This window comes from Osmerus mordax, chromosome 11, assembly GCF_038355195.1.
Source record: "Osmerus mordax isolate fOsmMor3 chromosome 11, fOsmMor3.pri, whole genome shotgun sequence".
NCBI classification, from domain to species: domain Eukaryota; kingdom Metazoa; phylum Chordata; class Actinopteri; order Osmeriformes; family Osmeridae; genus Osmerus; species Osmerus mordax.
Genome location: NC_090060.1, coordinates 10,083,607 through 10,100,345, shown reverse-complemented (window position 1 = coordinate 10,100,345; position 16,739 = coordinate 10,083,607). Strand labels below are relative to the sequence as shown.

Below are 16,739 nucleotides of genomic sequence, written 5' to 3'. Positions count from 1 at the left end.
TGTGTGTGTGTTTGTGTGTGCATTTATGCACATTAACATTAATGTATGCTAATGAACTAAAACATGATGTATAATAGTTAGTACACATTGTTTAGTTACAATATTGTGTACAGGGCCCAAATAACTGCATTCAAGTAAATTCAGTAAAGCCTTTATTGAGAAAACATATCTTTATTTCATATAGTTTCCAAGTGTTTTTTTTCTTTCACATTTACACTGTACAGATGACATGCACTAGATGCTGTAAGCACAATCTTATTCACACAAAGCAAAAAAGAATGCCATGATTTATCAAGGTGAATCACTTCCCCTGAATAACACTGTTTAGGAATCATCTACACAACATCCCCCCAACCAAAACCTGTTTTAGCTTAATATGTCCAAGTTAAGAGTGTGATTTAGTAAAACTTGGAAATGTAGTAAATAAAAATGCTACAATTTGTCCAGTTGAAATTGCACTTTGGCCATCAAACAACTTTATGACCTCAACTAATCAATTTTTACTATAGCATGTAGCTGGGAAAACTAGCACACAAATACCACAATCCCAAATGTCAAACCCAGCAGCCTTACTGGTGATAAGGGTTGCTTTTTACTTACTGCCAACTTTATCTGGCTACACATAAATCAACTTTTCAAGCGCAAAATGGGAACAGACATAACATAAGGCATGAAGTGAATAGGAATGACAAATTATAAAACACAACCTGTAATTTAGGTTCAGTTGGAGAATGGAACCTCGACAAGGAAAAAACATTTCCTAAAACCCCACCTGTGGCAATGTCACAACAAACAAGGAGTGGTACTGATCTAACTCAGTCCCAATAGTTTCCATAGTTAGAGGCTAGTAAATGACTCGTGTAGATGTGGAGGACAAATCCCTCCAATGAGGTTACAAAGTGGTGTAGTTTCAAAGAACGTCCACTGGGTGGCCTCTTTTGTAACATTGGTAACTTTCTCAACTGTGTATGTACAAGTAACCATCAATAACAAATTAACATTTAGGTTACTTGTTAATTTACTGGAATTTACTGTTGCAGCACCATCAGTTTCAAATGACTATGCAAACAAACTAATCCAATGATTCAAGAATCAGAAAAACATGTAAATGACAGTGAAAATCTAAAAATGGTATGTTTTGTTTTTCTCATAGTAAAATAAAACAATGTATAAAAAATATATTGCTTTACATGAAGTAAAACATGTCCTCACTTGCACAACTACCAATTACTCAGAATATTTACACAAGTTAATATTTAATTGTTTGCATCACAAAGTAAAACATTTTACAAGTTCAAATAACATACTGCTTAAAATAAATTTCCCATCATTCTGGATGAGAAAAAAGTAGTAAATAATGTGGAACTGAGCTCTTGTCAATCTCAGGGAAGTAAACTGTAGTTAAACATTTGACTGGACATCAGTTGATTTCATTGTATACTAATTTATGGAAGGACCCACAACACTTGTAATGGTCTTTTAGAAAGAGGTGTGGAGGAGGCAGCATGTGTGTGTGTGTGCCCGCACGTTTATAGTTTGTAAGTGTGTCTCAACACACACACACAGTGGTTTTGCTGTGTGGCTGGAGGAGTGCTGAAACGTTGGATGACTGTTTCTGGTCTTTTCCACTGTTGCGACTCAAAGATATTTTCTCGCCGTTGTTCCTGCGCCGAGCTCTCTTGGCCGCTGATGTTGCTGACGGCAAGGACTCCTCGTGAGTCCGTTTGCCGCCGGGCGCTCTGGTGGCATCTCCCTCCCCCATGTCAGCAGTGCCCATCAGGAGAGGCCGGGGGAGATCCTCATCTGAGTCTGAGTGAAGAGGTGGGGGGGCAAAGGGGTCTGCCAGGGACAGGGCATACAGGCTGCTGCCTGACAGGCCACTCCGCCGCTCTAGGGTGGGGAGGAGCTCACACACAGCTGAGGGCATGTCCACTTCAGGGACCTGCAAAAAATGAAGCAGTAGCAGTCAGGAAGGGGATGGACAACAGCAAATCATGTCATCTCAGGAATTATACTCATGCTAATATGTGCTGCAACAGCAAAACCTTTGCTACACTGTGAAAAAGTCCCACTCAATCACACATGACATCAGCCACAAACAAACCTGCTAATGATTGTGACAGCATTAATGTCCCGCTGTCCTTGCGTTTTTATAGTAGATTCACTAGATTGTGTAAATGTGTTTGCGTAGGGATGAGGAGACAGTTCTACTCACCTTGATGATGGGTGTGTTGGAGCGGGAGTCCATGGTTGGTCCACACTGAGACACCTTGGCTAAGTTGAGCAGCACCTCCTCGTGGTGAAGGGACTCCTGGGGTGCCCCAGGCTCCTGCAGGGCGATGACGATGGCACTCGTGTTGTCCGCACGAAGCATGCGCTGGCGCCATCTCAACAAGGCATGGCTCACAAGCTGACGGGCGCTGGAGACTCCGCACGGAGCCTGCGGGAACAAAAAAAACGTGTTTCGGATATACTGACATAGGATGTCAGAGCTGATAAGAAGCCCCCGGCTGTGCCACACTCACCATAGCCTCGTCGTTGTCCTGGCACATCGATACAGCGTCCTGAGGCGGCACCATGTTCCACAAGCCGTCGCTGCCTAGGATGACGTAACGGTGTTTGCTAGGGTCAAGGGTTACCACACAAGTGTCTGGCTCGGGGGAAACCACAAACTCCCCACTGTAGAAGTCATAGCTCCACAGGTCTCCTGTGGACAGAGACACAAAGGGAATACACCCGAGTGTAAACTCCAGTGGTACTGGTATTTTAAGATGCATTAACGGTTTTATGCTTGAGGAAAAAATGACAAAAATTCAAGCAGTTTAGCAGTGTTTCTTGTTAACATTTAAGCCATGGAGGTATGTGGTAAAGCAGTGGTGTGCCGTTACCTAGAGCTCTGGCCACAGCCAGGAATGGGATCTGGTCAATCACAGTACTTCTACGGACCGGGCCATTATGGGTAAGCCTGGGTCTTTTCCACACCACCCGGTTCACCCCTGACTTCTTGATCACACTTTGGAAGGAACGGGCCAGGGCCGGGGCAGGGAGGGGGATTAATCACAGAATCGGAGAAGGGTTCAGACCATTTGTGTATCAAATCCAACCAATTATTCAAGTAATCAGTATAGATAAAACAAAAGACAACCATGTAAAGGAAAACACAGCCTACTGGCATTGTTACAGCAATGTTAAGACAGAGATACATAAGATAGATAAGACTTCAATGTTTTCTTGCTTGTCATAGGGGTTGTCTAGACATGCATGGGCGCATAAGGGCATGATTCTATTGTGTTGAGGTCTGGGTTGTTATAAATCTTACCTGCCTCCCAACCCCTCGATGCGTTCTCTTTCCTTGGGCAGCTCAGGCTTGTGGTCTTGTGTGACCTCCACAGCTCTGATGAACTGATCTGAAGGATCATCCTGGACCCCCAGAACCACTGCGGAGTCCCCTACATGGGCGACATACATGCGGTTCCCCCGGATGACCACAACACTGGCTGTAGTGCCTGATGTACTGGGCAGACCAGTTAGTGTCTTTGGCCATTCCGCTAAAAAGTGAAGAAAATAACATGTGAACATGTTGCAATGGCCCAAGCTTTAGTCACAAATGTCAAGTAATTATATCTGAATGTGTAACATTATGAAAGTGAATTGCCTATCTTGATAGATTTGATAAAGCTACACCTGCAGTCACACAATTATTTAAAGCCAATTTAACAAGACAAATGCTTCTGGAGATTATTTATTCTTGATACCCCAAGGACGAGACTGACCTTCTACCAGTCCCTTAGAAAAGTAATTTTCTGAAGAAAGAAATGCTGACATGTCTTGTCAAAGCCGGATGTACATGATAACACAGCCAAGATCAAAGCCAGAAGACCAAAACACATAATATCCTAATTTTAGTAAATGTCCTGTTTCACAGAATACATCCTTAAAGATTAATGTGATAGAGTATGAATATGCTAGCCTTAATGAGCACAATTACTTGTGCTGAATTTGATACAGTATGTGAGCAGAACATGGCCAAAGAGAATTGACGAGTAGAATATTGAGTCCACAGCCTGAGCTAGTTAGCAATGGTAGGTAAATGCAATCCATTTCAAGTGGATCGTGTCTTTAAGGTAACCTAATAAATCGGCCAAGTGAACCGTAGATGTGAAAATGACATCAAAATAACTTTGCAAAACAACAGTGTTATGTTACAAGGAGTATTTGTATTGCTGCACATTGGTCATGTCAACCGCTTGTCAAGTGCTTGAAAATGCGATAGCAAGCTAAGCTAACATTAGCTAACCCTAGCTTTGTTATCAACTTACGCAGCTTTTTCCACATTGCATGGTGACAAGCAACGAACCCCTTCCGAATGGCTGAACACACTTCATCGTCATCCTTAGACCAAAAACCACGTTGTTTCTTGATAAATTCCCACAAATAGTCTCGCGCAAATTGCGCGGCTTCGCGGCCTCCATGGCCATCGAACACAGCAAAGAACGCCACAGAGCGATGGGGGAGGTTCTTCTCGGTCTCGCTCTCTGCCGGCGAGTTTTCTTCAGTCGATGGTGTTGCAGTGGAAGCACAACTTCGGTTATCATTTTGTACAAATTGTGTGCATGCTACTGTAGTGGGTGCAGACGCAGACAGAGCGTCGTTCAATGCATTCTTAATAGTCCACTGTGGATGCACGCCGTCTTGTACCGAGCTGACCGCCGAGCAATCCCCTTTGGTTTCGCATTTTTCGTCCGCGTTCAGCTCGTCCTCCCCCGGCTCTGGCTCTACTACAACCTCGGTAACATCCTCCATGTATTTTCTGCCTCCCTGATCGGAAAATACACTCACTCGCATCAACAATGAGTTGTCCATGTTTAAAGACACGTCCTGTATTAGCCGCGGTGTATAAATATGACATTAAATTGCTCAAAAAGTATTTAAAATTAAGTTTATGGCAGGTTGTGATCAATTGTCCCCTTTTCGGTCTTTGTTTATTTTCGAGCCTTGTAGGCATGCTCAGGAACGCACTGACGTCAGAGCGATAGCAACTGGAGAAGGTGGAAAGGTACTCCAGTGCGTCCCCTGTTGGATATTTATCTTTCCACGTTTCACTTGTAAAAAATTAAATTAAAATAAAACATAAAATAAATGTCTACTGTATACATTATGAGCAAATATATCAGGCTTCTGACTCCCGACATCATCATAATTGTGTTTCAAGCTGTGTGAGAACAAAATCTGTCATAAAGTCATAAGAAGAAATATGGCAAACTGCAATAATTTACAAAACGGCACTGTCTTCCAAAGCAATTAATGCAATTTTACATTCAAAGGAAGGCCACACTAAATAGGCTATTGTCTTATATGTTTATTTACTTGAGGAATATCCTTCAAATGACTTGGGATGGCTTATGTCATTTTTGTCATAATAATGTCATAATGTGCTATAAATAATCAAATTCAGAAATTAACTAACAAATGTAGCCTATGTTGGTTAGCAAACTAACATCGCTACATTTTGATCATTTTAAATTTGATAATGTTGGAATTCTCTGTGACTTTTTTGCAGACATTACTAATGTATGAAGTTGATAAGTGCAATTTATCAACTTATCAACATCAGTAGTAGGGTAAACTCCTTGAATTGTTGATGATACCCTGGGAGCACGTTCCCAATCTGAGCATTTGCGTGATTGCGTCATTGCATTAACCCCCCACCCCCACGCCCCCACCCCCCAGATGATTGTTTGGGGTCGGGAGTAGAAGACAGGGGGACATGCTGATGGAGATGAGACAAATATGGAAATATGACAGTTAGCTTAGAGTTTTTACTGTAGCACTGTGGATGCGCTGGTTTCTACTAAGGTTGAAGCGTGGTGTTCATGAGGACTTGAAGTGAAAGTGTTTTTTTCCTCAATTAGATAGCTAGGAAGGTTAGTGTGTGAGTTGGAGGGGGTCTGTTGCTGGATTTGGAGAAGGAAAACAACATGGCCGCGGTGGAGCTAGAATGGATCCCAGAGACACTGTACAACACTGCAATATCAGCAGTGGTGGACAATTACAGTCGATCGCGAAGGGACATTCGCTCCCTTCCTGAAAATATACAGTTTGATGTATACTATAAGGTAAGTACCGTCACTCTCTGGATCAAAGTTGCCACAACTTGCCTTATTGAATAATGTGTTCACTATTGAAGCGCTATCGAGCTAAAGTTATAGCTCATAGGTTCCAGTTAGAGCATAGAGGCTGGCTGTTTGCTGACTGTTACTCTCCTCAAGCAGTTCCTTAACATTAGTACTGTCAAGGCTGTCTATTATAGACAAAAGGCCTAACAATATACGTGTTTTCTGTTGCATTTACGGTATGATTGGCCGCCTAACCAGCAAGCTAGCTAGTTTGGTAAAATAATAGGGGGGGGGGGGACTTTGCTAACTCTGCTCAAGCAAGATATAAAACTTTGTTTTAACGGCGTTATTAACCATTTAAAAATTTGTATTATTTTACTTAAGTCATCAGCTTTAGCTAACGAAGTTCATATTTACAGTACATTGTAGCACAGTGTTAGCTCCAGCTATAGCTCAAGCTATAAGTGTGTATAGGCTACAGTACCTGACTTAGTTTTTGCCAAGCCATTTTCCTAGGGGGTGTAATTGAATTTCACCACACCCTGGCCTTTCACACACTTTCATGGTCTATGTGGGAGATGTGTTATTTTGGAATTTGGCAGTATATAGTTTGACCGTCTGCCACTGACGTAGGAATAACATATTTCACCATTAATGTTTCTGTGTCTGTCATGAGTCTGTGCACAGCAAGAGTCATAGTATTTACAGTCCATGTGGCACCTGTAACCATTTTAGGATGGCTAGCTGTGTGTACTGTACAATATGAATTAGTGATGTTAATCAGTGATTGATTATGCTTACCAATCAACAATAATCAGTTTGAAAATTACAGTGAAATAAGACCTATATAGGCCTCTATTCCAAATCAATAGCATCTGCATCATATTTTAACTCCAGCATACATATGTTTAAACTTTCTATTCAACATGAGATTGTTTCAGTTACCAATGTTCTGTCATATATAAAAGGAAAATCTGACTGAATGTTTTATAAATAGCTTTAGTGACTAATGATTATTTTGCCTCAGCGAAGTTGCCTGTCAACAGCTTTGTCTGTTCAATGCACAACAGTGGGCATTGTATACAAATGCCTCAATTTACCCCAAATGATAGCTAGATAAAAGCCCTAGCTGAAGCTAAAACAATCTTTTTCTCATCCAAGCTTTCATCAGTGCTCTATTGATCAATGATCTGCTCTGACGATCAATTAAATCTAAGATCTCTCCATCTCTCTCGCGTTCAGCTTTACCAGCAAGGCAGGCTCTGTCAGCTGGGAGGGGAGTTCTGCGAGCTGGAGGTCTTTGCCAAAGTCCTGCGTGCCTCAGACAAAAGGTAGGACATAATGGGCCAGGGCCTAGGGTGTAAGCTCACACCACACAAAGCAACAGCATTTCACCCCATGTTTCCTCCCAAGTGGTTACTACCACAAAGCAATTCAGGGCCACTGTGAGCACAAACATGTACATGAGCAGTTCGGGAGGTATGCCTCATTGTTGTTTTTGATGGGACTACTGACATTGTGTAAAGTAATGAACAGTTAGTTCTTTATTGACATTCTGTTTTCCCTTTAATCACACACACTGTCCTCTTGTGACATCATGTGAGCAAAGGTGACCGTAGACATGCTGTACTGAGTGGGATGTGGCTCAACAAGTGGTGTGTGCATGTGAGTGGGGGATAGTAAGTGTGCTTTGAATGGATATGAATGAGCATGTGTCTTTGGTGAAGAGATCACATTATCACATCTTAAGATCACATAGCCAATGTGGCCATTAACTAGGCGATCCTTTTTAGTCTAATCTTTTGTCAAAAAAGGTTTTGGTACAAGTTTCACAAAACTTGCAGGTGATGTGACACTCGTGTTTTGGGGAAATAGACCGTCTTGGCATTGTTATCACTTCACTGCTTGTACCTCTACAACAGTGTAAGTACCCCTTTTTCTTGCCTTGCCTTGGCTTTCACACTTCCAACCATGTAAAGTGACAGTTTGCCTGATTGACTTGATCAATAGTCTTAGTGATGTGTTTGCAGCACTAAGCACTACTGGTAGTACATCTTGTCAGTGTTTTAGAACAAATGCAAGAATACTTGATCAAGGAATGGGCTTAGTGGGACCTTCTATGTTCCCAATGAATCTGATAACACTATCTTGTTGAACAAGTTGCAAAACTAAGACAACAGGTAAGATATTTTTACCGGAAAATTCTTACCTATTGTATGTTTACGGTTCAGTTCATTTGAAATTTGTCAGACTTCTCTGGGAATTCTTTTTAGCAGTGATTGTGAACCAGACAGACAGACTGATTCTGTCCATCTTTGTGTCCTTCTCTCGATCTTGTCGGCAGACACCTCCTGCACCACTGCTTCCAGGCTCTGATGGACCACGGCGTGAAGGTGGCCTCTGTGCTGGCCAACTCCTTCAGCCGACGCTGCTCCTACATTGCAGAGTCCGACGACCATGTCAAGGAGAAGGCTATCCAGTTTGGGTTTGTTTTGGGTAAGTCGAGAGATGGGAAAGGGGCGTCTTTGACATCACACTTGTTTTTGGAACATTGAGCAGTTATGCAATTTGGGTGAACGGTCAGGCAGGGAAGGCCATGTCAGTTTGATTTTCCTTTGTATTTTCTTGGGGGGGGGGGGGGGGGGGGGGGAGTACTGAGCTGTTACTTGAAGCAAATGTCCTGCTTGTCCTTCAGGTGGCTTCTTGTCGGATGCAGGCTGGTATGGTGAAGCAGAGAAGGTGTTCCTGTCATGCCTGCAGCTGTGCATGCTACATGATGAGGTCCTTCACTGGTACCGTGCCGTTGAGTGTTGCGTCAGGTCAGTCTAGGTGTTCACCATCCTGCCTGTCCCTATAATGGTGGTATAGTACAATGTAAGCTTTATTTAAGTGCCTCAATTTTGCCTTTGTGTTGGTATAATATATCATACAAGGCTTGAACTATTCCTTCCTTACTGCAAATTCATGATGACTTGATTTTTAAGTTGATTTCTGCAACACTGTAGTTTTCTATTAAAAACAAATTGTAGTTAGAAGGCTTATGCCCACTCTTTGCCAGAGTTCTCATGCCAAACCCCTTCCCATGTTCTCTGTGACTTCATGGTTTTCTCAGGTTACTCCATGTCCGCAACGGCAACTGCAAATACTACCTGGGAGAGGAGACTTTTAAGCTGGCTCAGTCGTACATGGATAAACTGTCCAAACACGGCCACCAGGCCAACAAGGCAGCGCTGTATGGAGAGCTGTGTGCCTTGCTCTTTGCCAAGAGCCACTATGACGAGGTAGAACATTGCTGGGGGTGATTCGGCCCTGCTCTGAAATGCAGTTTATCAGAATGGCTTCTTGAAATATTCATTTGAAATATTCATTTGAAATAACGTGGCCCTCCGCTTCTATGTTTCAGGCCTACCGGTGGTGTATAGAGGCCATGAAGGAGATCACTCCTGGCCTGCCTGTTAAAGTAGTGGTAGATGTCCTCAGACAAGCCTCAAAGGTAGGTTGAATAAGATCGAGATGTTATTCCGGTGTTGTGAAATATGACAATATATTTTGCTAGGCACTTTTTGCTCAAGTACGTTTGTACTGCTCCTGCTGGGAGAAGAGCCCTTGACTAGGAGAAACGGTTACAGCTGTGTGACAGGTGTCTGACTAAGGATACAACAGAGTCGGCCCATACAGTGTGATTGTTCAGTCCGGTCATTGTTTCTGGGGGCATACAAACAAAGAGACTGGTGACTCATGGTGTTTGCTTATCTGTCTCTAAAGGCCTGTGTGGTGAAGAGGGAGTTCAGGAAAGCAGAACAGCTGATCAAACATGCTGTATTTCTGGCGAGGTAGGATAGACGGCTTGTTCCTGGTTTTATTTTAACCCCATTAATCAAACTATTGTAACTTATATGTCTTCATATTTTGAACTGCTGTCTGTTTCAGGGAAAATTTCGGACACAAGCATCCTAAATACTCCGACACTCTTCTAGACTATGGATTTTACTTATTAAATGTTGATAATATCTGTCAATCGGTTGCCATTTACCAGGTGGGTTTATCAACAGCATTATATTTGTGTTATTTTGTGATTTGTCATATTTTCCTTTATAAGGAAGGTCCTTTGTGAAGTAATCCTAACACATATATACAATAAATATATGTTCCCCCACCTCAGACGGCCTTGGATATCCGGCAGTCCGTTTTCGGGGGAAAGAACATCCACGTAGCGACGGCACACGAGGACCTAGCCTACTCCTCCTACGTGCACCAGTACAGCTCTGGGAAATTCGACAATGCGCTGTGAGTACCTCGCTGCTGCTATTCCTGGCCTGACCCGCTAATTACATTACTGAGATGGGTTCCCTGTCAGACATCGCAGAAGATAATGAATCATGGTCTTTGCTATGTCCATACTTTAGCTTTTACTCTAATAGCACTTGGCATGTAGGGGTATGCTTTGGGTGGGTGCCATTTTATTTTGAAGGATAGCAGTGAAGTGCATGGAATACTGAGGGGAGTATTGGTCAAAAACATCATCAGTACTTGAGTAAATAGAGGTGAAAGGAGAAAAACAATATCATTGAGGCAATAGTGTACTGTACAACTGTCCTCTACCAGTCTGTGAAATCTATTTATTTCTAGTTGGCAAACCTTTCAAATGTCAAAGTTCTAGACTAGTCACACCATCTACCTAAATAAATAATTATTGGAATCTTCATAAATATTCTTGGAATTTGGGGTTCTTGCTTTGTGGTATTCAGAGGTAATAGTGCCTTACTCAAGCATGTGTCTTCTCTTCTCTGTGGGTGTGTCTATAGCTTTCATGCTGAACGTGCCATAGACATCATAACTCACATTCTCCCAGAGGACCATCTGCTGCTTGCGTCCTCCAAGAGGGTCAAAGGTAACCTGCTACTGGTGCAATGTTACACACGGTCACAACTTTGTTTGTCTGTCTGGCACAGGGATAAATGAAGCAAGAAGCGATATTTTTGGTGCAGCTGTGTGTTTGTAATGAGGGAATAAGGTGTATGAGGGAATAAGGTGTATCATGTATGTCATGTTATGCCAGGTTGCTTTGCGTTGTCTTGTCCAAAGAATTTCAGTGCCCAGTCTGACCCTGTGTTGTTCTGTGCATCTGACAATAAAAGACTTGAACTTGATCAAAAGGAACAAATAAATTCCACAAAATATTTTTTTATTTAATTATTTGCTCAGAGAATGAGCACAGTGGTAGATCTGTCTGGCAGAGAGATGTTAGTTCAGAGAGCTTTTCCCCTGTTCTCAGACCGTGTGGAACGCTTTCGACGTGTCCCCAGTTTTCTGCGATTTTCCATTCGGCTTTCTGCACAATTTTTGACCTGGTTAAAGGACACGTAATATATCAGTACTAAGTTATCAAGCTACAGCCATGATTATTGTTCCACCTCGTCCCTCTGTCTTGTGACCCGGCGGTGGCCCATCCTACCTGGCAGACCGCTCTGGCAGTCAGTACAAAGAGTAGACCTGTTCCTGCTGCAAGGCAGGAGAATGCTTGCAGGGGCTTTTCTTCTGGCACTGAAGAGGATTCAGTCATGGTGTTTTCAGCCTTCTCCAGGGTCTGTTGATGTCGCTCGTTGTTGGTGACAAGACTTTCTCCTGTCTTTTGGTGGGATTTGTCTGTGGTCGTGGGGCGTATCAAAGTCATGTTCAGGAAGCATAGGAAGTCATATAGGTCAGGGTCCATATCGATAGTCTCCATTTTGATGGGGACCTTGGCAGCCCTGTCCACCATGGAAGGCTTCAGGTCGTTTGTTAGGATGTAGGTATCAGCAGTGTTTTGGGTCAATGAACGATTGAAGGTTGAGACCAGGGCTGATCTGGTCCTCAGATTAATCTTTGTTTCAGTAAGAAGGCATGTCGGAGAGTGAAAGTGGTCAAAGTCGAAGGTCAGGTGATTTGCTGTTGATGGTGTGGCAGCCCAGTGTTTGGTCCCCACAGACGGTGTTTGGTTGTCTGTGAGGGCCATCAGGTCTGGGGGCTCCGTTTTTATCACACCCAGTAAAAGGGCGACCGTCACCAGAGTAAAACATTGAAAAGCCATTGTGTGAAATCTTCAGATAAAACGTAGAAGTGACTGCAATGCAGTGTGTTATATACATGTTTGAGGATGTTATCATGACAACTATCCTTATGTCACAGTCACATCCGGAATCTCTGTATTCTATTTTCTCTACTCATTCTCTACTCATTGTTGACGAGTGTTCCACATGGAGTAGCCTACACAGTTAATGGAGAGGGAGCCATTCCTCTTTACCTCACAGTACTACGAATGTCACTATTAAATAACACTCTAAACAAATTACTTGGAATACACATCCAGTGTGTGTGTTATATGCAATAACAATACAATCTGTGTTACGTCTGTATCTCAGTTTTAATATGATGACAAGCGCATACTGATGTGTGGGCGTGTATAAGAGAGAGATTTGTAACTTGTATTGTCATTCTTCTTTATCCCCCAGCTCTGATCCTGGAGGAGATAGCCATCGACTGCCACAACAAGGAGACAGAGGAGCGCCTGCTGCAGGAAGCCCACGACCTTCACCTCTCCTCCCTGCAGCTGGCCAAGAAGGCCTTCGGAGAGTTCAACGTCCAGACGGCCAAGCACTACGGCAACCTGGGGCGTCTCTATCAGTCAATGAGGAAGTTCAAGGTCAGACTACAGCCAGATTCCCCTTTTTAGGTCATAGACAAGGCCATAGTTTCCTTGCTGTTTGATCGTTGATTCGACCAGACACGTGTAGATTAGTTACCACTGTGTGGAGAGAACCGCAGCTATGTTTAAATCTTTCCAAAGATATAAATGTTTATTGATGAGATTAGACACATAAAAAAATGGTTTGCAAAAAATCTAAATTAAGAAATAAAGTTGAGTCATACCATAAAGCAGAATGCATGCACCAATATACGATAGCCTATCTGCATTTTAAGAATACATGTTGAAATAAACCCATGTACTAAGCTTGTTTAAAGAACTGTGTTTAAAGACTTATGTATGTATATATTTTCTTTTTTTATTTACACTCATATAGAGTTGTCTACGTCATCTGTAAATGCGTATCTCTTCCATTTGTGTTGGACATCCAGGAGGCTGAGGAAATGCACATAAAGGCGATCCAGATCAAGGAGCAGCTGCTGGGGCAGGAGGACTACGAGGTGGCCCTGTCTGTGGGACACCTGGCCTCCCTCTACAACTACGACATGAACCAGTACGAGGATGCAGAGAGGCTCTACCTGCGCTCTATCGCTATTGGTAAGAGATGTGCATGAAGATCACAGACCATGAGCGTGTTAGGTGTTTGTGTCAACAAGGCCATACGGGTGGGCTAAGGCCTAACGTGGTATTGTCTTGACCAAGAAATGCAGTCTGGTTCAATTGAACCTTTTTTAAGTCCTCTCGATCAGTGCCCTTGATCTTTACATCACTAGCGTCAAGACGTTAGTGTATTTTGATTACGGATATGTTTTCTCTTAATAGTTTTCATTCGTTTTTGCACTTTAGACTGAGCATATATAGTGTGTTTTTATGTTTTGCTTACATCCACTTTTTGGTCTCGCTCAGGCAAGAAGCTGTTTGGGGAGGGCTACAGTGGCCTGGAGTACGACTACCGTGGACTGATCAAGCTTTACAACTCAGTGGCGAACTATGAGAAAGTGTTTGAGTACCACAATGTGCTGTCCAATTGGAACCGACTGAGGGACAGGCAGTTTGCTGTGGCCGATGCCCTCGAGGACGTCAACACCTCCCCTCAGCAGACCCAGGAAGTGGTGCAGGCTTTCTTATTGGCCCAGAGCCTTGGACCAACTCGCCCATGTCTTAGCTGAAGGACTTGGACATGCACATACACTAAACACACATACATATATAAATGCTACAACACACACTAACACAGAATCTACATCCTCACATGCCACCTCTTCTGGCTTTACCAATTCTATTTTGGCACCTTGTTTTGGACAAACCCACACAGGAAAGTCTGATTTGGAGAAAATACAATCATACAAAACAAATTTAAATACACACACAGTCACATACATGCATACATGTGGCAGCGTGCAACGTTGATGGGACCTTCAATCCGCCTGCTTTTACCAGTCCGGAGAGCCGGCTATTTATTAGACTATTTTCAACCGAAGGAGTAAGAGAGCTCTTGGAAGACAAAAAGACCATGGCATTCTTCACATGCCTCTTTTTTTTTTTCTTCTTCTTCTTGGTTAGGACGTTTTTGGTTTCTGAATCAAGTGCAGCTGACCAGACTGTCAGGTCCTACACCCTCTGAGACAAGACATGCCATGAAATACCCAATGTGCTTTTTTGCCATGGCCTGTCATATACACTCTGTGATCTCTGGACCACGCACACAACACTACTAGCTATATTTTAACCACTGTGGCAGACAAGGGATGACGACAGAAGTTCCACATGCTTTTGGTTACTTGTACAGTAAAACTATGTTGGTTTCATCTGAGCGGTTCATAGCGTTAAAAAAAACGTTCCAGTCCTTCAGAAAGTATTTGTGGTCCTTGAATATGCCCTCTTATGACGTCCTGGAAAATAAAGAATTACTTTTTACACAATTCGGCACAGTAATTGTAATCAGTGAATTGTTTTGGACCAGTGGAATTATTGTGACAATTACATACCGGCTTTGGACTTTTTTTTTTCTTCCATTTGATAATGCCTTTAAGCTTAGTACTGACAGTTTAATTTATATGCAAAGTCGGTGTAATGTAGCCCTGTTTAAACTTTGAAGAGGTATGCGTCAAATGATTTGGGACTAAAACTGGCCGTTAGGGCATGGATGGAACCATGGGTGGGAGGAGAGAGCGGGTGTAGTGTCCTGAAGAGCCAGCAGTTTTTAATTCACCACTTGTCTATGTTGTGCTGTTCTTGCACGCTGGTGTGTGCATTTGTGCAGGCCATCAGTATACATTGAGCTTTGTGTGATCCAGGGCTATGTTGATGTATACCAGCCTTACACAAGTCTGTCTGTGTGTGTCAGATGTTCACTCAGCGGACCCATGCGAAAGTGCTGTATTACATTATTTTGAAAAAAGCACTGAAATTGGGGACCCAGGATGTATGTGTCTCTGACTGATGCATGTGACTTCTGTGTGCACTTGACCCTTAATCAATATTTTTCAATTTTTACAATCTGTTACTGAAATTAGTTTTTTTCTTTTCTGAATCCTTTTCTCCAAATCTCTGTATTTGTGCAACTTTATATTAAGTTCTGCCTCAATCAAATGTTGCAAAAAAAGGTTCTTTAGAAAGTGGTTTTGTGCAAGCATGGAGTTTTTGTCACAGTGCTCTTACATTTACGTTACGTTATGTCACAACTTTCTTCAAACTGTGAAGTTAGCGTTGTGCTTTTTTGTGTTAACCAGAGGGAAAAAAGCTCTGCCTTGCTCTCGCCTCAGTGCTACAATGGACTGCTCTGTGCTTTGTCGCTCGACAGCTGTTGGACATCCCTCTGCGGTGTGTTTGTCTCTGCAGCGCTAGAGTGCTGACTCCTCCACCTAGTCCCAGCTGATGTCCAAGCCTTAGCCCTTAAAGGACGCTCAGCTCCACCATAACGCTCTTCTCCCTGGCACCCTTGCATACTCCTGATATGCCCCAGCTGTAACTGCAACCAATCCCTGACTGTTAGAGAACATAACATAGATTCTGAAAAAACACAACTGCCAAGGATGTTTTACTGTAGTTAGCTGAAAATACTACTTCTAGGCCATTCTCCTTAAAAGCGACAGACTGACCCCACCATCTGTCTAGAACTGTGTTGGAACTGGCTTCCAAATGGCTTGCAGATACGAATGTTACCTTTCGAATGTAGCAAGGCAACTCAATGGGGACGTTTGAATGTGACAATAAAATGGCGGTCAGCTTTGAGACCGATGTGAGAAAGGAAATAGGGACTACTATGTCACGGGGGACCACCTTACAAACAAATATGGATACGCGGATGATGCTAAATAAAGCTGTGATCTCTCCAAACACTGGATTCCTCTTTTTGAGAAATGTTATGTATTGTGGTATTTCTAATGAAAAGAACTGATGAAACAATGTGGAAAGAGCACTGCAAACCTATTCAGCAAGGTTTCACAAGGACTTAGTAGAGTAGCAGTGGGTGTCACTGTAAAGATCAGGGTGTGGAGGAAGGGAATATTGTTTTGACAGTAATGCTTTCAAAATATTTTGGAGTGATCTCATTACAGGTAGCAGTCATATGGAAAGTGCTATGACATTCCTCTAATGTGTCATCCAACAGGTAGATTTTCACGTCATACTGCTCATAATTATATTTTCTTTTTATAAGGAGAGATGACAGCAGATATTTAATATGGAATCAGATACGGTGGTATGGTGATTAATTTCTGCTTCATTAAGGCACAAATGTATCCACCCACATGCGTCTTTCATCCTGGTCTATTATTTATGCACACACATGTTAAGCATTGATATTTATGTAGTAATTATAATATATTCATAAATATTTAATTTACTGTTATTAATAAATACATATATAAAGCATATTCTTAATCCCATAGTGAAAAACTTAAGGGCAGAAAGGACTGGTCCTCGACACAAACGAA

At 42.5% G+C, this 16,739-nt stretch overlaps 2 protein-coding genes across 2 annotated transcripts; one reads left to right on the top strand and one right to left on the bottom strand.

Annotated features, from left to right (window-relative positions):
• Positions 1-145: 145 nt before the first annotated feature.
• LOC136951680 (protein phosphatase 1D-like) lies at positions 146-4,965 on the bottom strand. Its single transcript, XM_067246229.1, has 6 exons — positions 4,320-4,965; positions 3,320-3,548; positions 2,889-3,013; positions 2,526-2,707; positions 2,216-2,440; positions 146-1,942 (listed from the first exon to the last, which is right to left on the bottom strand). Exons 1-6 carry the CDS (start codon positions 4,861-4,863, stop codon positions 1,550-1,552), a joined length of 1,698 nt encoding a protein of 565 aa, XP_067102330.1. The 5' UTR covers positions 4,864-4,965; the 3' UTR covers positions 146-1,549.
• Positions 4,966-5,822: 857 nt separating this feature from the next.
• LOC136952201 (amyloid protein-binding protein 2) lies at positions 5,823-16,131 on the top strand. The gene is made up of 13 exons (XM_067246905.1): positions 5,823-6,116; positions 7,359-7,447; positions 8,461-8,612; positions 8,812-8,935; positions 9,229-9,397; positions 9,520-9,609; positions 9,882-9,949; positions 10,047-10,152; positions 10,279-10,403; positions 10,922-11,007; positions 12,608-12,798; positions 13,233-13,398; positions 13,708-16,131. The coding sequence occupies exons 1-13, from the start codon at positions 5,979-5,981 to the stop codon at positions 13,968-13,970; spliced, it is 1,767 nt and encodes a 588-aa protein (XP_067103006.1). The 5' UTR covers positions 5,823-5,978; the 3' UTR covers positions 13,971-16,131.
• The last annotated feature ends 608 nt before the right edge of the window (positions 16,132-16,739 follow it).